At 43.3% G+C, this 23,893-nt stretch overlaps 1 protein-coding gene across 1 annotated transcript; it reads left to right on the top strand.

The window, feature by feature from the left end:
- Positions 1-304: 304 nt before the first annotated feature.
- On the top strand, positions 305-23,483 carry LOC311138033 (gamma-adducin-like; the record flags this gene model as incomplete). The annotated part of the gene is made up of 14 exons (XM_084172682.1): positions 305-505; positions 2,092-2,236; positions 6,158-6,309; positions 6,616-6,696; positions 7,287-7,436; positions 7,711-7,854; positions 8,165-8,263; positions 8,977-9,150; positions 12,962-13,222; positions 19,837-19,953; positions 20,352-20,441; positions 20,711-20,834; positions 21,051-21,143; positions 21,393-23,483. 14 exons carry the CDS (start codon positions 305-307, stop codon positions 21,626-21,628), a joined length of 2,067 nt encoding a protein of 688 aa, XP_084028808.1. The 3' UTR covers positions 21,629-23,483.
- Between the last annotated feature and the right edge of the window lie 410 nt (positions 23,484-23,893).

Below are 23,893 nucleotides of genomic sequence, written 5' to 3'. Positions count from 1 at the left end.
TTCTGTCTGCAGAGATAGTAGTGGTTATGGTATGGCAAACCTTTCCTTCCCTGTGTGTTTGTTTACAACTTTATGCAAGCCTATTAGATTACCTCAGCAATAAAATACTTGATTTAGTATGAATCAAGTTTCCTGTGGAACAATTATTTTTTTCTCCAACATCTGGCCCTACTTGCTTCCTCATCAGCTCTGGTGGAAAACTAAAGTTTTGGTCTGTCCCCAACAGATTCCCAGAGACAGCTGTCCTGGAGTGTTGCTGGTGAGGATCAAGAGAGAGTGAGGCTGTTGTGAAGACTTGGACAGTATGAGTTTGGTGGAGATCAGACATGTGGTTGGGTCCATGGCCCTGTCCCTATCCAGCACAGACTCCAAGGAGAAGTATTTTGACCGGTTGGACGAGAGTGACCCTGAGTACCTCCGCAGCAGGAACATGTCACCTGAAATACGGCAGGACTTCAACATGATGGAGCAGAAGAAGAGAGTCACTCAGATCCTACAGAGTCCAGTATGTCTCTTGTTCTCTATGTATATGTTGATGTGTGTACACAGTACAGCCACTTTCATTATCTGGCTGCAGACCATCAAATGACCTGAAAGGTTTTGCTCTTCGAGATCCAGGCCTATGTTGTTGGCTCTAGTAGAGACTCTACATCATTGATGTCTTCAGTTTTCATTCTGACGGCTAAATTTGAACTGATCTGCAGATAAAGAGACTATTACTTTTACATTTGAGTCGTTCTTACCCAGAACGACTTACAGTTAGTGCAATCATCTTAAGGTAGCTAGGTAAGACAAGTTAGACAACTCAGTCATAGTAAGTAGTAAGGCGTTTGTACAGTGTAAATCTTTGTTGCAATGCAGTACGATGTGCTACTGTCAGAGGAAACAGCCAAGCTCCGCTGCTGTCGTTTTAAATATGAACCAGTCCAAATAGATTTTAGCTTTATTATACTTTGCTTGCCAAATGTCGTCATCAAGTTCACAGCTTAGCATTATTCATGCAACATTTATGTCAAATAGAATTCTTGAGAGACAGAGCAATATAGGCATGAACAGAACAATGATTGTCATCCGCTGTATTTATGCTTATATTTTTGTAGTATAAGCAGTAAATGCTGCCTACATGCACCAATGATAAATGCATATATGCCATTGTGAATCGGAGGCATAGATAATCGAGCAGTAAAATGTGGTTAGAGATGCTGCTAGGAGGTGCAACAAACACATGCCCGTAAAGTGCATGGAAATAAGATGAGCCCACGCTCGTCTGTGATTGCATAACAAACCCCAACAAGTGGAACGTAGCTCATCACCATGGGAACTGCACTGAGATGGGGCGGAATGTTGGTGTTCCACCAAAGAGGCTTGCAGGAGAATCGTCTTTTTAGGAAGGATACCCAAGATTCACAACGACACTGTGGGCATAAATTAATAGGCTGGCTGAATGGGAGGGCTACTTCCCAGTCACCTCTAGTGACATGGGCACAAAGAGGGTTTTAGAAGCCTCTAATGTGATTTATTTAAGGAGGGCTTCTTTAGGTCTGAGAGTACACTGGAAGTACATTGTCCTAATGTGAACGGCTGAGTAGACAGGGAATTGGAACAGGGTAATGGTGAGAATAATTGCATAACTACACATACAGTAGACCATCCCAGGAGTTGTAAGATTAAGATAACTTTATTGGTCAATTGTACACAAGACTTCCGCTTTTAACCCAACCCTTCCGAAGGACAGGTTTTGGAGAGGTGCAGGGGCTGCCACACTGGGCGCCCGGGAAGCTGTCATTGTGGGACATTAAGTGTCCTGCTCAATGGCATCTAGGATTTGATACCAGCAACCCTCCAGTTGCCAGCCCACTTCCCGGCAGACCCGGGATTCGAACTGGCAACCCTCCGGCTGCTGGCTCACCTTTCTAACCGCTAGGCTACCTTCCGCCCCACTTCCTTTCCTCGTCTCATTCTTTGTGACCAGTGACCACTATCCTGGACTGGTAAAGATTGATAGATGTAAGCCAGTGGTATTGGGACTATTTTCACTCAGTCATGGATTCCAGGGGGTGTCATTTTAACATGTCACTGTTTGGTTTCCAGGTGTTTAAGGATGAGCTGGAAGGGCTGATCCAGGATCAGATGACGAAGGGCAATAATCCAACAGGGCTGCTGGCTCTTAGGCAGATAGCTGATCTGATCATGGCCAGTTCTATGGGAGGGACAGGCTCTTTCACATCTCCTCTCAGTAAGTAACAGTGTGTGTGCATACATGTGAGAGAGTGCATGTGGGTCTGCATAGTCTTTCAGTGATACATCCTGATTCTCTGCATTGTCAATGTTTTGGGACACGGAATTCACAACAACTTGTGACATTGAGAGCCCTTATGCAGAAAAATTCTACTCAAGTACTTGTTGACAACATTCCACATTCCAAATGTTTCTAATAAGTCGGCCACATGTTCTGGACTTTATAATGAATTACAGCTGTCTGGAGCGTCAATTATGTTGCCCTCCGTCTTTCAATGGAGGTCGTCCACATAAAAAAATACTACAGTTTACTATAGAATACCTCAGTACTTACTATAGAATTCTGTAGTATACTGTAGAATATTATACAACGGGTGGGTCTAATCTTGGATGCTGATTGATTAAAACCGCATTCCAGCTAGTGTCCAGTTACCACCGGCTAAATGCTACAGTAATGTCCGCAAAAACACTACAGTCCGCAAAAACACTGTACTACAGTATTTAATTGGATGGAAAATGTGTTCTTTTAGTATTTATCCAGTAGATTTCCAGGAGAAAGCATCCACTTCTTTTGTCAAATTTTTTTGTATTTTACCCCCTTTTTCTCCCCAATTTCGATCTTGTCTCATCGCTGCAACTCCCCAACGGGCTAAGGAGGCAAAGGTGACCCGCCAAACCGCGCTTCTTAACACCGGCCCGCTTAACCCGGATCACAGCCGGATGTGATACAGCCCGGGATCAAACCCATGTCTTTAGTGACGCCTCTAGCACTGCGATGCAGTGCCTTAGACGGTTGTGCCACTTGGGAGGCCAAGCCTCCACTTCCATATCAAAGAGAATAAAACAAAAACACTATAGTAAATACTACAGTAATTTCTGCAAAAACACTACAGTAAATACTACAGTATGCTAAAATCCGCAAAGACACTTAATTACTATAGTATATACTACAGTATTTTACTACAGTAATTACAGTGCATTCTGAAAGTATTCAGACCCCTTCCCTTTTTCCACATTTTGTTACATTACAGCCTTATTCTAAAATGGATTAAATTAAATGTTTTCCTCATCAATCTACACAATACCCCATAATGACAAAGTGAAAACAGGTGTGTAGAAATGTTTGCACATGTATAAACAATCAAAAACAGAAATACCTTATTTACATAAGTATTCAGACACTTTGCTATGAGACTCGAAATTGAGCTCAGGTGAATCCTGTTTCCATTGATCATCCTTGAGATGTTTCTACAACTTAATTGGAGTCCACCTGTGGTAAATTCAATTGATTGGACATGATTTGGAAAGGCACACACCTGTCTATATAAGGTCCCACAGTTGACAGTGCATGTCAGAGCGAAAACCAAGCCATGAGGTCGAAGGAATTGTCCGTAGAACTCCGAGACAGGATTGTGTCGAGGAACAGATCTGGGGAAGGGTACCAAAAATGTTCTGCAGCATTGAAGGTCCCCAAGAACACAGTGGCCGCCATCATGCACTCTCTGAAATGCTACCGAGTGGCGCAGCGGTCTAAGGCACTGCATCTCAGTGCTTGAGGCGTCACTACAGACCCCCTGGTTCGATTCCAGGCTGTATCGCAACCGGCCGTGATTGGGAGTCGCACAATTGGCCCAGCGTCGTCCGGGTTTGGCCGGTGTAGGCCGTCATTGTAAATAAGAATTTGTTCTTAACTGACTTGCCTAGTTAAATAAAGGTAATAAAAAATATATATCTTAAATGAAAGAAGATTGGAATCACCAAGACTCTTCCTAGAGCTGACCGCCTGCCCAAACTGAGCAATCGGGGGAGAAGGGCCTTGGTCAGGGAGGTGACCAAGAACCCGATGGACACTCTGACAGAGCTTCAGAGATCCTCTGTGGAGATGGGAGAACCTTCCAGAAGAACAACCATCTCTGCAGCACTCCATCAATCAGGCCTTTATCGTAGAGTGGCCAGACAGAAGCTACTCCTCAGTAAAAGGCACATGACAGCCCGCTTGGTGTTTGCCAAAAGGCACCTAAGGGACTCTCAGACCATGAGAAACAAGATTCTCAGGTCTGATGAAACCAAGATTGAACTCTTTGGCCTGAATGCCAAGCGTCACGTCTGGAGGAAACCTGGCACCATCCCTACGGTGAAGCATGGTGGTGGCAGCATCATACTGTGGGGATGTTTTTCAGCGGCAGGAACTGCGAGACTAGTCAGGCTTGAGGGAAGAGGGAAAGATGAACGGAGCAAAGTACAGAGAGTTCCTTGATGAAAACCTGCTCCAGAGTGCTCAGGACCACAGACTGGGGCGAAGGTTCACCTTCCAACAGGACAACGACCCTAAGCACACAGCCAAGACAACGCAGGAGTGGCTTCGGGACAAGTCTCTCAATGTCGTTGAGTGGCCCAGCCAGAGCCCGGACTTGAACCCGATCGAACATCTCTGGAGAGACCAATAGCTGTGCAGCCACACTCCCCATCCAACCTGACAGAGGTTGAGAGGATCTGCAGAGAAGAATGGGAGAAACTCCCCAAATATAGGTGTGCCAAGCTTGTAGCCTCATACCCAAGAAGACTCAAGGCTGTAATCGCTGCCAAAGGTGCTTCAACAAAGTACTGAGTAAAGGGTCTGAATACGTATGTAAATGTAATATTTCAGTTTTTAATTTTTTATACATTTGCAAAAAAAGTAAAGACCTGTTTTTTTGACATTATGGGTTATTGTGTGATAGATGGATGAGGGAAAAAAAAACAATTTAATCTATTATAGAATAAGGCTGTAATGTAACAAAATGTGAAAAAATTCAAGCGGTCTGAATACTTTCCAAATGCACTGTATACTATTGTTAAAGCTGCAATATGCAACTTTTTGAGCAACCTAACCAAATTCACATAGAAATGTAGTTATAGATCTGTTGTTCTCATTGAAAGCAAGTCTAAGAAGTGGTAGATCTGTTCTATGTGCGCTATATCTATGCTTCCCGGTCTCAATTTTCATTTCTTGCCTAATTTACTTTCAGTTTTGTATACCAGCTGAAAATACAATATTTTGGGTTATGGAACATATATTTCACAGGGGTTTAGATGGTACAATGATTCTCTATACTATACTTGCTTGTTTTGTCACATAAACTGAAACTAGGCGAACTATTAGAATTTTAGCAACCAGGAAATGGCTGAGCCATTTCGCCATAGTACATCTTTAACTGTAAATACTATGGTATACTAAAGTAAATACTACAGTATTGCCTGTAGTGTTTTTGCTGACTTTAGTCCGCAAAAACACTACAGTGAATACTATAGTATTTATACCATAGTATAGTATTTTAAAAACACTAGGAATATTTACTGAAACTGTTAGAAAATGTAAACATAACCGTCGTCTCTTATGGCTTTGAGGTGATGGAGGCAGAACTGTCTCTTTATAAATCAACAGTCACTGTTAAAGTGGTTGTAAAAGATTAGTGTTCAGTTTTGTCCAATGCCCTTATACAGTATAAAGTCAAAAAATATATAATACTCAGAGCACTTATGAGAAGTTCTGAGAACAGACGCTTTTATGATCCAAAAGTTAAGCAAGGGATGCTGAGATTTAGTGATTTAATGTAATCGTTTGAGCTAAATGTTGTTAGAGAAACTTGAAAGTTGAACGAGTAGGCTTAGATGTTGCTTGTTGTAAGCTCAAATGAAAGAGGAAGCAAATTCCATTGACCATGTCATAATGCAACTTGAACATAAAGAAAGCTCTTGTTTCATGAACATTCATAAATGTTATATCTCTGAAGTATTATGAATGGTTTAGCTTGTTTAGTTGTAACAAAGTAGAAATTTGAAATTTGTGGTGCTTGTCATGAAGGCTGTAGGGTGTTAGTGACTGTGCTCTCTGTCACATCAGTTCACCATGAATGCAATGCATGTGTTTTCTCTCCAGGCCTAGGGATGGTCGCCCCAGTCAATGACCTCTGTGGGGTAGAGTCTCCATCCTTTACCAAAGGGGAGAAACAGTGTCGCTGTAAGCTAGCCAGTGTCTACAGACTGGTGGACCTTTTCAGCTGGGCCCATTTCACCAGCTCATACATTACTGTGAGTAGAACCCTCATTAAAAAAAAAATACGTATTAGACCGTACTGTAATACCAACTTAATGTAGCATTATAAGCACAGTATGAATTTTGATTACTGTAGGCATGTCAAAATAACACATGGAGTTCTCAGTCACCCAATACGCATTGGCAAGCATTGTTGAAGTATAAATAAATAGTCTAGACATTGTTATCTTGATAGTAGTCTACATCCAGTAGCAATTTATATAGCTGGTACAATGTTGCTCTTGGCAATGCATGCCTTTTGACATTTGCTTGTTATATCCGTTTTCCTTTTTCTTATACAGGTCCGGGTTAGCAAAGAACAAGACCATGTTCTTATCATCCCACAAGGACTCTCTTTCACTGAAGTGACGGCTGGCAATCTGGTAGGTATAATGGTTCATGCGTTTTCATATTCCAGTTACACATTGCTTATAACTACCATAAAAAATAAAAGTTTGTGCTTATCTCCAGTGGGTGAACAACACAATCATTAACAGTACAAAACAACCCTATTCAGATGTGTGAATTGTGCAGAATATGTGTTCAGACTATTGACAGGGCCACATAATCAATAGCCAGCCACTCAAACAGCCCCTGGCTGTGCTGAGAGACATGCCTCACTCTAGTTCAGCAAGGGGTCAAGGAGAAATGACAATTGTGTTGAATGGATGTTTTCTAGCTTGTTGTCAGCATTCAGATGCCTTGTTACAGTATTGATGGAAGTCCCAAAAGAAGGATAACTAGATTACTTGTAATCCTCTTGCAATATAATCATAATAACAACTGAATACAGTTAAACTAATAATTAAAATGAGAAAAACAGACTGGAATAATGAATCTATATTAATAGTGCAGCAATGTTCTAGCACAGTGAGTTGGAATAATGCCTAATACATTAGTGTGACTTAGTATCCGACTCAGTATCTTGCTGCCATGGTAAACCTAGAGATATTGTGTCCTGGTCTGTTTCCAGGTGAAAGTGAACATGATTGGTGATGTTGTCAACCAGGGATCCACCTACCTGGAGGTGGACCACTTTGGCTTCAGCCCTCACGCTGCTGTCTATTCCATGCGCCCTGACGTCAGGTGTATCATACACATCCACACCTCTGCCACTGCTGCTGTGAGTACACTTTAAACTAAAGCTCAATGAGTGGCCATGTCACTTAATGACTGAATTAAGAGCAAGGTGTATTTACCTCATCTTTGTTTCATTATTGTATGTACAGTAAGTGCACCTAATGTAATTGTGATGTTGCCTTTGAGGTCGTCTCTTAAAGTTTATAGTTGCTATATGTCTGATGTTTTACTAGCCGAAAATATCATAAAAGGTGCCTTTCATTAGTTGTTGTTGTTGACACAGCATAGACACGGTTGCTTTTATCCTGAACTCACAGGTGTCCTCGATGAAATGTGGCATACTGCCCATTTCCCAAGAGGCTCTGGTTCTGGGCGATGTTGCCTACTTCGGTTACCAAGGCTGTCTGGATGATCAAGAAGAGAAGGTGGAGTTCCAGAAAGCCCTAGGGCCCACTGCCAAGGTAACGCAGAATGATGGGTTTCCTTAACAACAACAGGCTCACTGTAGTGTGTGCCATACATAGAAACAGAACACAGAATTGCATCACCATCGAGATGAGATTAGACTGCCTGCCATTTAATCAAACTGTTCTGTTACTGTAGTAATTGCTCTTTCTACACAAGTATAAGAGCATTTAAAATGTAATGTCACGCGTTACAGGAAGTTGTATCCACTTGCTAAACTGTTTTACCTTTCATGTCTTTGTATTTACTTATGCATTCATTTTACCTTTTTAGCTTGTTGTTATCCCGCGCTTAATCATTTTGCAGGTGCTTGTTCTGAGGAACCATGGCCTGGTTGCTCTGGGGGAGACTATAGAGGAAGCTTTCCACTACATTTACCACTCACAGCAAGCTTGTGAAATCCAGGTAACACTTGAATTCATCAGCCACACCTTTTCTACCACATTATTGTATAGCTAATGGAATAGTTCACTGCTATTTATTTTTTCTTACCTTGGAAATAGGATGTTGGCGTGCTGCAATCCAAGATTTATGTGTGTTTACTTTGCCTCAGTAAACGTGTGTGGTCTAAACATATCCGCATGTATTAAATGTGAAGAAAAATGGTCCCAGGTTTTTGGAAATAAATCAAACTTGGTGTTGGTTGTTTTCCAATTGAATGATATGGTGTTACATTCCCTACGTGAGAGAAAAACGAGTGAGAAGTCAAACATCTGTTAAAACAAAGCTAAATCAAATACTCTATGTGTGATTGAAACCACTGTTCTCAAACAGCACCGGGTGGAGTTTAGTGTTCTAGGACTTGGTTGAGTCCCCATGTAGCTCATAGCTCTATGTGGAGCAGACAGATAATGTGTTCTCTTATCATCATATGTGTCTGGGATAGTGTTGGTTTTTCCATTGAGCAGGTCATTCCATGTGTGGTCAGTCTGGGATTCCTCTGTGTTTGCTTTACTACGCTCTCTAGTGACGCCTCGTGACACATATTTTACCAAATATTTTCACTATAATAGCTAGTTTTAGACTTTACCCATTATTCGCCTAACATGGTCAATTCATATGGTCAGGAAAAACTCCTGGCCTTGACTATGATATGTGTTTTTGATGTGGTAATTCAGGTCAATGCGCTGCGGTGCTCTGCAGGAGTAGAAAACCTGGTGCTCCTGGACAGGGAGAGGCTCAAGCCCCTGACCAACGGAGTGGCTGCTGCTGGGGTCACCGTGGACAGCGAAGTCAAGTGGAAAGTGGGCGAGGCAGAGTTCGAGTCGCTCATGAGGATGCTGGACAACCTGGTAACTGACCTGACCATTATATCTGACCTTTCCCACAATGCTTTGCATTTCCTCTCCCATGCACATCCTGAGGATGTGTGTGAACACATTGACATCATAATCCCAACTGGAAAGCAGTATTTTTAACTCATGAATCAAACATTGGAGATCATGAATGCCAGCTGTAGCTCCTTGAACTAACGCACAATAATTGTCCCAATGTGCCTTATTAAAGACCGTTGCGTGTTTATCAAAGATGAGCGTCTAATCTTAGCCAGTAGCTATCAGGCTGTTTGTTAGCGATGGGTCTGTGTTTAGCATCCACTGTAGATAATTGTGTGATGTTCAAAGGGCTTCCCATGTAAACAATACTATCTCAACAACACTGCTAATGACTAGGGCCAGACACATTCTCTGGCACAGCAGACGATGAGCAAGCCTGATCTCTCTATTGAATCTACTAATGACATGCCACTTGCTGGGGACTGGGGCTGGTGTAGGCTACAGCTGTGTTAGCTTGTACAGCTCTGTATGATCATAGCCTGCCTCCCCCATGTCACGATCGTCGAAAGGAGTGGACCAAGGCGCAGCGTGATACGAGTACATACTTTTATTTTAGTACTTTCAAATACACAAAACAACAAAACGATACGTGAAGTCCTCGGTTATACAATACAAACCAACACGGAACAAGATCCCACAAAAGACAAGTGCACAATAGGCTGCCTAAGTATGGTTCCCAATCAGAGACAACAAGCAACAGCTGATTCACGTTGCCTCTGATTGAGAACCACCCCGGCCAACATAGAAACACATAAACTAGATCGTGAACATAGAACACAAAACATAGACACTACACACCCTGGCTCAACATAAAAGAGTCCCTAGAGCCAGGGCGTGACAGTACCCCCCCCCCCCAAAGGCGCGGACGGCGACCGCGCCAACATAAACCCAACAGGGGAGGGGCCGGGTGGGCATTCCTCCTCGGAGGCGGATCCGGCTCCGGGCGTGACCACCACCCTCTAACAAGCCCCCCGTAGCGCCCCTGGTCTGGTCCCGCTGGCTGGAGCTGGACTGGACATCGGTGGAGCGGATTGCTTAGGCTCCGGTGTGGAGCAGCTGACCGGTACCTGACCAGGCACCGGTGAAACTGGCACGGGCTGTGCCGGACTGACGACGCGCACCACAGGCTTGGTGCGGAGAGCAGGAACGGGCCGGACCGGGCTGACGACGCGCACCATTGGCTTGGTATGGGGAGCAGGGACGGGCCGGACCGGGCTGACGACGCGCACCATTGGCTTGGTATGGGGAGCAGGGACGGGCCGGACCGGGCTGACGACGCGCACCATTGGCTTGGTGCGGGGAGCAGGAATGGGCCGGACCGGGCTGACGAAGCGCACCACTGGCTTGGTGCGGGGAGCAGGAACAGGCCGGGCCGGGCTGGCGACGCGCACCATAGGCTTGGTGCGGGGAGCAGGAACAGGCCGGACCGGGCTGACGACGCGCACCATTGGCTTGGTGCGGGGAGCAGGGACGGGCCGGACCGGGCTGACGAAGCGCACCACTGGCTTGGTGCGGGGAGCAGGAACAGGCCGGACCGGGCTGACGACGCGCACCATTGGCTTGGTGCGGGGAGCAGGAATGGGCCGGACCGCACTGGGAACACACACCACTGGCCTTATACGGGGATCAGGAACAGGCCGGGCCGGGCTGACGACGCGCACCATTGGCTTGGTGCGGGGAGCAGGGACGGGCCGGACCGGGCTGACGACGCGCACCATTGGCTTGGTGCGGGGAGCAGGAATGGGCCGGACCGGGCTGACGAAGCGCACCACTGGCTTGGTGCGGGGAGCAGGAACAGGCCGGGCCGGGCTGGCGACGCGCACCATAGGCTTGGTGCGGGGAGCAGGAACAGGCCGGACCGGGCTGACGACGCGCACCATTGGCTTGGTGCGGGGAGCAGGAACAGGCCGGACCGGGCTGACGACGCGCACCATTGGCTTGGTGCGGGGAGCAGGAATGGGCCGGACCGCACTGGGAACACACACACCACTGGCCTTATACGGGGATCAGGAACAGGCCGGGCCGGGCTGACGACGCGCACCATTGGCTTGGTGCGGGGAGCAGGGACGGGCCGGACCGGGCTGACGACGCGCACCATTGGCTTGGTGCGGGGAGCAGGAATGGGCCGGACCGGGCTGACGAAGCGCACCACTGGCTTGGTGCGGGGAGCAGGAACAGGCCGGGCCGGGCTGGCGACGCGCACCATAGGCTTGGTGCGGGGAGCAGGAACAGGTCGGACCGGGCTGACGACGCACACCATTGGCTTGGTGCGAGGGGCAGGAACAGGCCGGGCCGGGCTGGCGACGTGCATCACAGGCTTGGTGCGAGGGACAGGAACAGGCCGGACCGCACTGGGAACACACACCACTGGCCTTATACGGGGATCAGGAACGGGCCGGACCGGACTGGTAACACACTTCAGTACCTCTCGCCGTGCCTCTACACTTTCCTTCCCTCTAATGACCAATGGCCCCCGTAACCTGGTGGCCTTCTCTCCATGTCCACAAACTCGCCCTTTATCTGCCTCCAGCAGCCCCGTCGTCCATGCCATGTGCCCCCCCAAAAATTTTTTATTGGGGGTGCCTCTCGCCTGTCCGATGACGACCCGGTTGGCGCCGCTTCTCCTCTCCTGCCTGGGTCTCCCCTTTCCTCGCCCTCCGGTAACGGACGGCCTCCTCCGTAATCTGCCCCCAACCGAGGAGGACATCCACTAACGTTACCTCCTGCGTGTGCTCCTGGACATGCTGCTTGGTCCAGTATTGGTGGGATCTTCTGTCACGATCGTCGAAAGGAGTGGACCAAGGCGCAGCGTGATACGAGTACATACTTTTATTTTAGTACTTTCATATACACAAAACAACAAAACGATACGTGAAGTCCTCGGTTATACAATACAAACCAACACGGAACAAGATCCCACAAAAGACAAGTGCACAATAGGCTGCCTAAGTATGGTTCCCAATCAGAGACAACAAGCAACAGCTGATTCACGTTGCCTCTGATTGAGAACCACCCCGGCCAACATAGAAACACATAAACTAGATCGTGAACATAGAACACAAAACATAGACACTACACACCCTGGCTCAACATAAAAGAGTCCCTAGAGCCAGGGCGTGACACCCCATCATGGATTACAGATGGCAGGCCATGCTATGTGTAGTTAATAGCACAGACCACACAATCCTTCAGAGTCAATTGACTGGAAAACTCAACACGCTCCCTGGGTTCCGCTCAACATGGTTGGGTTTGGGGTTTGCGGTCCCCCCTTTTCTTTGATGTGTTCCTAACAACAGTTCCCCTGCCAACTGCACTGTGTTGCCAGGCGTGATCTATTTCCTTTGAAACCAGGCACTTCTGAAAGCGTTGTTTATATGTACTGTACAAAGTGTTCCAACAATGGAGAGGCTGAACATTGGGTGGTCTAGGATCCCCTTAAACCACAGGCTTTAGTCACTGATATGAAATGTTCCACATTGTTAAAGATGAAAATAATCTTACAAACTTTGTGATGGGAAACTGCAGGACCAATGTTTGAAAACGTGTCCTTGGGAGATGTTTTTATATGCTGTCGAGGGCCATTCACTTAACAGAGAACACCTTGTGGTGGTACTGAGCATAATTAAGTTGCACAAACCTTTTCCTTGAAAATCTAATAAACATTCTCAACACTAATAGAGATTTTACAATTGATGGATAACAGGTGGCTGAGTTTTCATGGAATCCATTTTGACAGGTGAACTGAAACATTGTCTATCTGTGTTGCTAGGGTTACCGTACAGGCTACGCGTACCACCACCCCATAGTAAGGGAAAAGATTCGGACCAAAAACGATGTGGAGATTCCTGCTACGGTCTACACTGTCCCGTTGCAGGACAGTGATCTGGGTCAGAGAAACCCCTTTAACTTCCTGGTGCAGAAACAGCAGAGGGAGAGGACGCGCTGGCTCAACTCTCCCAACAGCTACCTGAAGGTCAATGTGCCTGAACGCTCACCCAGCAGAGAGTGCAGCCCCAGAACCAAGACCATGGTGAGCTGCTATAAACCAGTCTTCTTCAATCTACCTTGTGTACCGGTAGACTACATTGTGTACATGCAGTATTATACCTCTATTAATTCCACCTGACAATATGTCTTCCTATAGCGGAGCTGAAATATCACATATTGTAGGTTAGTCTGCCCTCTTGTGGAATCTTGTATAACTATATGTATGAAACATATTTCTCTACATAAAATCTTCTAAAAGTGTCTGCATGCTTCCCATCCGAAACAGTTTTTGCATATATTATGAAGACGTTTTGTGATGTTTTGGTCTTCACGCCTTCGTTAGTGATTGGTCAACAATTGGTCAAGCTGCTGTTACTCTTTGTTTATTATCTATGCATTGTCACTTTACCCCTACCTACATGTACATATTACCTCCATTACCTCGACTACCCTGTACCCCTGCACATTGACTCGGTACCGGTAACCCTTGTATCCCCTTATATCATCGTTATTGTTATTGTTATTGTGTTACTATTTTTCCTTTAGTTTATTTAGCACATTTTTCTTACTTACTTTTTTAAAAGTCTGCATTGTTGGGTAAGGGCTCATAAGCATTTCACGGTAAGGTTGTATTCGGCGCATGTGACAAATTACATTTGATTATATTTGAACAGTAGGCATTCTTCAATTAAGTGTTTGTTGCCATTCAACGAGAGATTAATCGTTTTCCTACTAATTTTTTCACTTGAGAAATACTGCACCAAACATCTAAGTTAGATTTCGTGACTACTACCTCCTCTGCAAAAACGGCAAAATTAATGACAGATTTCTTGAGTTATCTTAGATTCATTCTGATTATTTTTAGGAAGTATACAGTGCCTTCAGAAAGTATTCACACCCCTTGACCTTTTCTACATATTGTTGTGTTACAGGTTGAATTTAAAATTGATTTAATTAAGATTTTTGGTCACTGGCCTACACACAATACCCCATAAATGTCAAAGTGGAATTATGTTTTGAGAAATGTTTACAAATTCATAAAAAATGAAAAGCTGAAATGTCTTGAGTCAATAATTATTCAACCACTTTGTTATGGCAAGCATAAATAAGTTCAGGAGTAAAAACAAGTTGCATAATAAGTTGCATGGACTCACTCTTTGTGCAATAATAGTGTTTAACATGATTTTTGAATGACTACCTCATCTCTGTACCCCAGACATACAAATATTTGTAAGGTCCCTCAGTCGAGCAGTGAATTTCAAACACAGATTCAACCACAAGACCAGGGAGGTTTTCCAATGCCTCGCAAAAAAATAGCACTTATTGGTAGATGGGTAAAAAAAAAGCATACATTGAATATCCATTTGAGCATGAAGTTATTAATTACACTTTGGATGGTGTATCAATACACCCAGTCACTACAAAGATACAGGCATCCTTCCTAACTCAGTGGCCTGAGAGGAAGGAAACCGCTCAGGGATTTCACCATGACTTTAAAACAGTTAACATTTACATTTACATTTTCGTCATTTAGCAGACGCTCTTATCCAGAGCGACTTACAAATTGGTGCATTCACCTTATGATAGCCAGTGGGACAACCACTTTACAATATATCACCTTTTTTTTTGGGGGGGGGGGGGGGATGGGGTAGGGGGAGGGTAGAAGGATTACTTTTATCCTATCCCAGGTATTCCTTAAAGAGGTGGGGTTTCAAGTGTCTCCGGAAGGTGGTGAGTGACTCCGCTGTCCTGGCGTCGTGAGGGAGCTTGTTCCACCATTGGGGTGCCAGAGCAGCGAACAGTTTTGACTGGGCTGAGCGGGAACTGTGCTTCCGCAGAGGTAGGGGGGCCAGCAGGCCAGAGGTGGATGAACGCAATGCTCTCGTTTGGGTGTAGGGACTGATCAAATCAAATCAAATCAAATTTTATTGGTCACATGCGCGAATACAACAGGTGCAGACATTACAGTGAAATGCTTACTTACAGCCCTTAACCAACAGTGCATTTATTTTAAACAAAAAAAGTAAGAATAAAACAACAACAAAAAAAAGTGTTGAGAAAAAAAAGAGCAGAAGTAAAATAAAGTGACAGTAGGGAGGCTATATATACAGGGGGGTACCGTTGCAGAGTCAATGTGCGGGGGCACCGGCTAGTTGAGGTAGTTGAGGTAATATGTACATGTGGATAGAGTTAAAGTGACTATGCATAAATAATTAACAGAGTAGCAGCAGCGTAAAAAGGAAGGGGTGGGGGGGCAGTGCAAATAGTCCGGGTAGCCATGATTAGCTGTTCAGGAGTCTTATGGCTCAGAGCCTGAAGGTACGGAGGTGCCGTTCCCCTCACAGCTCCGTAGGCAAGCACCATGGTCTTGTAGCAGATGCGGGCTTCAACTGGAAGCCAGTGGAGTGTGCGGAGGAGCGGGGTGACGTGAGTAAAATAATTTAATGGCTGTGATAAGAGAACTGAGGATGGATCAACAACATTGTAGTTACTCCACAATACTAACCTAATTGACAGAGTGAAAAGAAGGAAGCCTGTACAGAATAAAAATATTCCAAACATGCATTCTGTTTGCAACAAGGCAATAAAGTAATACGACAAAAAATGTGACAAAGCAATTATATTTTTGTCCTGAATACAAAGTGTTATGTTTGGGGCAAATCCAAAACAAGACATTACTGAGTACCAGTCTCCATATTTTCAAGCATAGTGGTGGCTGCATCATGTTATGGGTATGCTTGTAATTGTTAAGGACTGGGGAGTTTTTCAGGTTAAATAATAAACAGAATGGAGCTAAGCACAGGCAAAATCCAAGAGGAAAACCTGGTTCAGTCTGCTTTCCACCAGACACTGGGAGATGAATTGACCTTTCAGCAGGACAATAACTTAAAACATAAGGCCAAATCTACACTGGAGTTGCTTACCAAGAAGACATTGAATGTTCCTAAATGGCAGAGTTACAGTTTTGACTTAAATCTACTTAAGTCTATGGCAAGACCTGAAAATGGTTGTCTACCAATGATCAACAACCAATTTGACAAAGCTTGAAGCATTTTGAAACAAATAATGGGCAAATGTTGCACAATCCAGGTTTGGAACGCTCTTAGAGACTTACCCAGAAAGACTCACAGCTGTAATCGCTGCCAAAGATGCTTCTACAAAGTATTGACTCAGAGGTGTGAATACTTACAGTAGCAGTCAAAAGTTTGGACACACCTACTAATTCCAGAGTTTTTATTTATTTTTTACTATTTTCTACATTGTAGAATAATAGTGAAGACATCAAAACTATGAAATAGCATAGATGGAATCATGTAGTAACCACAAAAGTGTTATACAAATCAAAATATATTTTATATTTGAGATTCTTCAAAGTAGCCACCCTTTACCTTGATGACAGCTTTGCACACTCTTGGCATTCTCTCAACCAGCTTCATGAGGTAGTCCCCTGGAATGCATTTCAATTAACAGGTGTGCCTTGTTAAAAGTTAATTCTGCAGCGATACGCCATCCCATCTGGTTTGCCCTTAGTTGGACTATCATTTGTTTTTCAACAGGACAATGACCCAACACACCTCCAGGCTGTATAAGGGCTATTTGACCAAGAAGGAGAGTGATGGAGTACTGCATCAGATTACCAGGCCTCCACAAGCACCCAACCTCAACCCAATTACTCAAAGCCAGTGGCATGTCGTTAGTAAAGATGGAAAAAAGTAAGGGGCCTAAACAGCTACCCTGGGGAATTCCTGATTCTACCTGGATTATGTTTAAGAGGCTTCCATTAAAGAACACCCTCTGTTCTGTTAGACAAGTACAGTGAGGGAAAAAAGTATTTGATCCCCTGCTGATTTTGTACATTTGCCCACTGACAAAGAAATGATCAGTCTATAATTTTAATGGTAGGTTTATTTGAACAGTGAGAGACAGAATAACAACAAAACAATCCAGAAAAACGCATGTCAAAAATGTTATAAATTGATTTGCATTTTAATGAGGGAAATAAGTATTTGACCCCCTCTCAATCAGAAAAATGTCTGGCTCCCAGGTGTCTTTTATACAGGTAACGAGCTGAGATTAGGAGCACACTCTTAAAGGGAGCGCTCCTAATCTCAGTTTGTTACCTGTATAAAATACACCTGTCCACAGAAGTAATCAATCAATCAGATTCCAAACTCTCCACCATGGCCAAGACCAAAGAGCTCTCCAAGGATGTCAGGGACAAGATTGTAGACTACACAAGGCTGGAATGGGCTACAAGACCATCGCCAAGCAGCTTGGTGAGAAGGTGACAACAGTTGGTGCGATTATTCGCAAATTGAAGAAACACAAAATAACTGTCAATCTCCCTCGGCCTGGGGCTCTATGCAAGATCTCACCTCGTGGAGTTGCAATGATCATGAGAACGGTGAGGAATCAGCCCAGAACTACACGGGAGGATCTTCTCAATGATCTCAAGGCAGCTGGGACCATAGTCACCAAGAAAACAATTGGTAACACACTACGCCGTGAAGGACTGAAATCCTGCAGCGCCCGCAAGGTCCCCCTGCTCAAGAAAGCACATATACAGGCCCGTCTGAAGTTTGCCAATGAACATCTGAATGATTCAGAGGAGAACTGGGTGAAAGTGTTGTGGTCAGATGAGACCAAAATCGAGCTCTTTGGCATCAACTCAACTCGCCGTGTTTGGAGGAGGAGGAATGCTGCATATGACCCCAAGAACACCATCCCCACCGTCAAACATGGAGGTGGAAACATTATGCTTTGGGGGTGTTTTTCTGCTAAGGGGACTGGACAACTTCACCGCATCAAAGGGACGATGGACGGGGCCATGTACCGTCAAATCTTGGGTGAGAACCTCCTTCTCTCAGCCAGGGCATTGAAAATGGGTCGTGGATGGGTATTCCAGCATGACAATGACCCAAAACACACGGCCAAGGCAACAATGGAGTGGCTCAAGGAGAAAGTTACTCCTGGAGTGGCCTAGCCAGTCTCCAGACCTTAATCCCATAGAAAATATGTGGAGGGAGCTGAAGGTTCGAGTTGCCAAACGTCAGGCTCGAAACCTTAATGACTTGGAGAAGATCTGCAAAGAGGAGTGGAACAAAATCCCTCCAGAGATGTGTGCAAACCTGGTGGCCAACTACAAGAAATGTCTGACCTCTGTGATTTACAACAAGGGTTTTGCCACCAAGTACTAAGTCATGTTTTGCAGAGGGGTCAAATACTTATTTCCCTCATTAAAATGCAAATCAATTTATAACATTTTTTACATGCGTTTTTCCGGATTTTTTGTTGTTGTTATTCTGTCTCTCACTGTTCAAATAAACCTACCATTTAAAATTATAGACTGATCAGGTCTTTGTCAGTGGGCAAACGTACAACATCAGCAGGGGATCAAATACTTTTTTCCCTCACTGTAACTCTTTATCCACATTAAAGCAGGGGGTGTAAAGCCATAACACATACGTTTTTCCAGCAGCAGAATATGATCGATAATGTCAAAAACTGCACTGGTCTAGCAAGACAGCCCCCACAGTTTTATCATCAATTTCTCTCAGACAATCATCAGTCATTTGTGTAAGTGCTGTGCTTGAGTGTCCTTCCCTATAAGCGTGCTGAAAGTCTGTTGTCAGTTTGTTATCCCACTGGCTATAGGGTGAATGCACCAATTTGTAAGTCGCTCTGGATAAGAGCGTCTGCTAAATGACGTAAATGTAAATGTAAATGAAATAGCGTTGTATCTGGTAAAACAGCATTTTTTCAAGAAGTTTACAAAGGGTTGGTAACAGGCTGATTGGTCAGCTATTTGAGCCAGTAAAGGGGGCTTTACTATTATTGGGTAGCGGAATGACTTTAGCTTCCCTCCAGGCCTAAGGGCACACACTTTCTAGTAGGCTTAAATTGAAGATGTGGCAAATAGGAGTGGCCTCAGAGTGAAGGAAAAGCAGCCAACAAGTGCTCAGCATATGTAGGAACTCCTTCAAGGCTGTTGGAAAAGCATTCCAGGTGAAGCTGGTTGAGAGAATGCCAAGAGTGTGCAAAGCTGTCATCAAGGCAAAGGGTGGCTACTTAGAAGAATCTAAAATATATGTTGATTTGTTAAACACTTTTTTGGTTACTACATGATTCCATATGTGTTATTTCATAGTTTTGATGTCTTCACTATTATTCTACAATGTAGAAAATAGTAAAAAATAAAGGAAAACCCATGAATGAGTAGGTGTGTCCAAACTTTTGGCTGGTACTGTATGTAAATTAGATATTTCTGTATTAAATTTGCCAAAAATGTGCAAACATAAAAAAAAAAACATGGTTTCACTTTGTCATTATGGGGTATTGTGTGTAGATGCGTGAGAAAAAAATACATTTAATCAATTATGAATTCAGGCTGTAACACAACAAACTGTGAAATAAGTCAAGGGGTATGAATATTTTCTGAAGGCACTGGCTACCGTAGGTGTCTCAAGATGGACAAACAGTACTATTGCCACTTTTTTTCTTGTTTTTCAAGCAAAGTTCTTTTAAGGGAGTATGCGAGCACAATCGTTCGGCGAACCAAAGCATGCGGAAGGCTTTAGGTTACCCTATGCACTTATCAAATGGATTAATGAGCTCCAATCTGAAATATTTTTATTAAACCAGTATCTTTCCTTTTAGTGGATGAAATCTGAAGAGACCAGCAATGGCACTGGCACCTCCATTAAGATCGAGGACCCCAACCAGTTTGTTCCCCTTAATACAAATCCCACTGATGTTCTGGAGAAGAGGAACCGGGTGAGCTAGAACATCATGTTCTCTAATCATGTTCCTTATTGACGAGTTCAGACATATTGGGCTGGGATACATATTGAGTTCAACAGCCTGACCATTTGCTGCACACATTGTAAAGGAGGTGCTATTGAACTCCCTCCCAAGCAAATTAGTATTGATTGCAGTGACCTATAGGATGCAGCCTGTCTCCCTCTGGTATGACAACTGGGTGGTCCAATCAGTCATAAAGCAACTGTATACATTTTTATGGATGCATATGTGCTCTCACTGAATCCTCTCAGAACAAAAATAGACTGTAGCTTTGTACTTCTCCTAGTAGATAGTGCTAATTGCCCAGAGAGTGATGCCAATGTCTTGAAAACAGAACTTAAAATAATTTGTAATGGAAATCTGTATTTTAGATAAGGCAACAGAACACTGTTGATCACATGACTCCAGGACCAAAGTCCCATCTTCTAGCTGGCATCGTTGTGGACACCATACCAGGACCAGTAAGTACTTGGATCAGCTTCACACCACACAACACTCTAACATGATATGGTGGTGAGTTCCATGATTGTCATGAACAGAAGACTGTAATGTGGGTCTTTGTTGGTCCTTCCTTATATTGTGTTCAGTGACGTTGTTGGGTTGGAGCTCACTGGTATGGACCTTCCCATTGGTTTACGGTTTGACTGGGCATTTGTCGAGTTCATTAGTCCTTAAGCAGTATGTATAGCAGTTAAGTAAACCCCATTGCTCTGTACCTCTCTCCCTTCAGGCCTTTATCATTGAGGATGAGGAGCAAATGCACTCTCTTCCTCCTAACCCCTTCAGTGAGCTGACAGAGAAGGTGCTAGAAGAGTATAAGAGCGTTGTGGAGCGAAGACAGCTGGGCCTGGATGGTACGATTCTCCCCTATCCCATACAAATTTCAACACTGTCATGATGTAGAACACTCACTTCATCTACATTTCATTTAATTCCCACCTCTGTTATCTACAGTATTGCTACTGTATTTGTGTTGCTGAATCTGTGATGACTAAGGACCAACGTTTTACCTGGCCAGGTCACATGGTCAGGAAAACTCCATGCCCTATTGATAACCCTTGAACTTGCAGATGCTGATGATGTCACAGACGCAGATGAGATTACAACATTTGACGAGTCAAACATCTCACTGTCCCTGTCTCCACTCGTGTCTCCAGCCAAAGGTAGTATTTCATAAGAAAGGAGCAAGACCGATGTATTCAATAAAGTTTCCATGAGAAGATTCATTCCTATATCAGGGCATTCCTTCTCTTAAAAATGTTATTTGCTCAAATGGTTAGAATTTTGGAAAGGGTGTACTACAGACAAAATGGTCATCTTCATACTTCCTGCAGTTATACACTTTTCTACAAGTGTATAACTGCCTCATGCCCCCACCTTTCCTCACTGACTTGGTTTCTTCCCATTAACAGAGATCATACCCAATGGGGGAAATTATATGGAAGAACTGGAAGAGAAACTAAACATCAAAGTATCCAAGCTCAGCGTCAGCACCACAGAAACGGTTGAAATATCCAACACAACCTCAGAGAAATCAGGGGGAGACAAGACCCCTGACAGCCAAACCAAGTCCCCCAAGAAGAAAAATAAGTTTCGCACTCCCTCCTTCCTTAAAATGAATAATAAGAAAGAGAAGGCTGAGGCCTAGAGGGAGAGACGCTGGAGAAAGACAGGTCAGCTTGTTTGGTATGAGATGAGATCATAGGATGAGATGCGTCCCTTAGAGAGGAAATATATGAGTCACTAAGATCTTAATAGATCTCCAGCTTTTGGGAAGGAGCAACTGTAACAATAAGCCTGTTATTACAATCTCCTTATTACTCAATCACTTCCTCTGAGGGCTCCACACATGAATAGTAGGCATGATGGGTTGAACATGTAGTATATCAGCTGCATTGCTCTTAGTATCTACTATAGCCAATTTGCCATCCTGTAATCCAAAAAAATGACAATATACTGTATATTTACATAGCTACAGAACCTAATTCTTTAAAAGATAAAACTCTCATTGAAATACCACATTGCCTGCTATGTATTTGTTGTCAGATACCCTTTTCCAGTCAGCTCATCATTGAACAGTAGGCCATAGATGAAGGTGAGATATAAATGTAATGAGGCAGTGTCAAGCGAGTGTTGTATCCTGGTGCCTGCACATATTGGAATGTATATGAGGTCAAGCCTTAAGAAGTGTGGTTGGTTTTTATCTGGACCTATTCATAATAATGCTGTCTTAGTTTTAGTTGATTAAAAGTAGGCTGAAGTATGGGTTGTAGTAGTGTTTATGATTATTCAGTATTCTGTTAACATTTTGATATACACTACAGTACATGTGTCCTTAATAATAATTGTATTATACATCATACTTTTAACAATGCAAGACAGAGAAGGCCATTTTAGCTAGGCATGTTTTGCAGAAACTTTTATTTATGCCAGTGATATTATTTTAGTGATTGCTGCTTATTCATTATTGTGACAAAATGAACTGAAAGTGTGAAGATTTGTAAAATCTCCAATCTCTGAGCTCAATACTGCTGAATATGTTTTTACCACATTCACTGATATCTAGGCATGGATATCACGACTGAAAGCTAAATTACAAATGTAAGGATATGAAATAGGCCTATATCAGACTATAAAATGTAATATGAATGTGTTGTGAATGTGTAAGATTTGTTGAAACAGTATTTTTATAGATAATATGAAAGTTGATTAGGCCATACATATGTAATAAAATGTTTAATCTTCACATTTCTAAAAAATGTAAGAAAGAAATGCAAGATTATGCCCCAATTTTATTTTTACTGAAGCTATCCAGTAAAAAGATACACAACTTCCTCTCAGGTTATGGCAAAGCTATGCCTCTTTTTGCCTCCACAAGAGGCTTAAATGTCTTGATTAGGTCGCTAGGTGTTGAACTAAGATTGCTTAGTAAGGTTCGCTCACTCGTCTCACTTTTCTAAAACATTTAATTACATTTGTATGGCCTTATGGCAGATTAATAGCAACATGTTATAAAAAGCTGTTCTCTGGACCTGAGTTAAACCGAAAGACAAAGTCAAACATCCAGAGATGGTATAAATCGAGGATTGGATTTATCCCAGTTAGCAATGTGAATGATTTGCTTCGATCCAAAGGGAGAAACATGGTTTTCCTTTGTAGATACTACGTTTTGTGAAGCAGTTTTAAATGCAATACTGAAATTAAGGTTGATTAATTTGCAATGGTTGCTTTAACATTTATTTTGTATGTTTTGATGCTTGTCAGCTTATGCTCTGTTGAAGTATTACAAGCTTAACTGAATTGAATATACCCAGTTTATCATGTTCACGGTCCCAGTTTTTAACTTGTATTACTAATGCTTATATTGTCCTTCATGGTTTGTTTGAATTGCTTTTGTATTGACTGAGCTTTTGCAATATAACTTGTGCTCTGTATAGCAGCTTCATAGCATTTCATTACATTCCTTATGAAATTACATTTCACCAGATGTAATAAAAAACAGTGTGTTTACATGATTTTTTTATTTTACCAAGGTCCATTGTTGATTGAAACATACAGTATTGCTTACATTCTTTTAAATATTTTTGCATTCTTATGTCATTAAATCATGCAACAAACATTGACATGCATGTAACTGCCAAAATAATGGAAACACTTGAGTAAACAGTATATACAAAGTATATTGAAAGCAGGTGCTTCCACACAGGTGTGGTTCCTGAGTTAATTAAGCAATTAACATCCCATCACGCTTAGGGTCATGTATAAAAATGCTGGGCAGGCCATTATTTTGGCTGTCATGGCTATGGCCCCATCCACAAGGCACGAGTTGTCACTGAATGGTTTGATGAGCATGAAACTGATGTAAACCATATTGCTCTCAAACTCACTGCTTTTTTATTGTTCCTTCTAATCA

The sequence above is a fragment of the Coregonus lavaretus genome, assembly GCF_964263955.1.
Source record: "Coregonus lavaretus genome assembly, chromosome: 1".
NCBI lineage: Eukaryota > Metazoa > Chordata > Actinopteri > Salmoniformes > Salmonidae > Coregonus > Coregonus lavaretus.
Note: the sequence above shows the minus strand (reverse complement) of the source record. Positions and strands in the feature narration are given on the sequence as shown.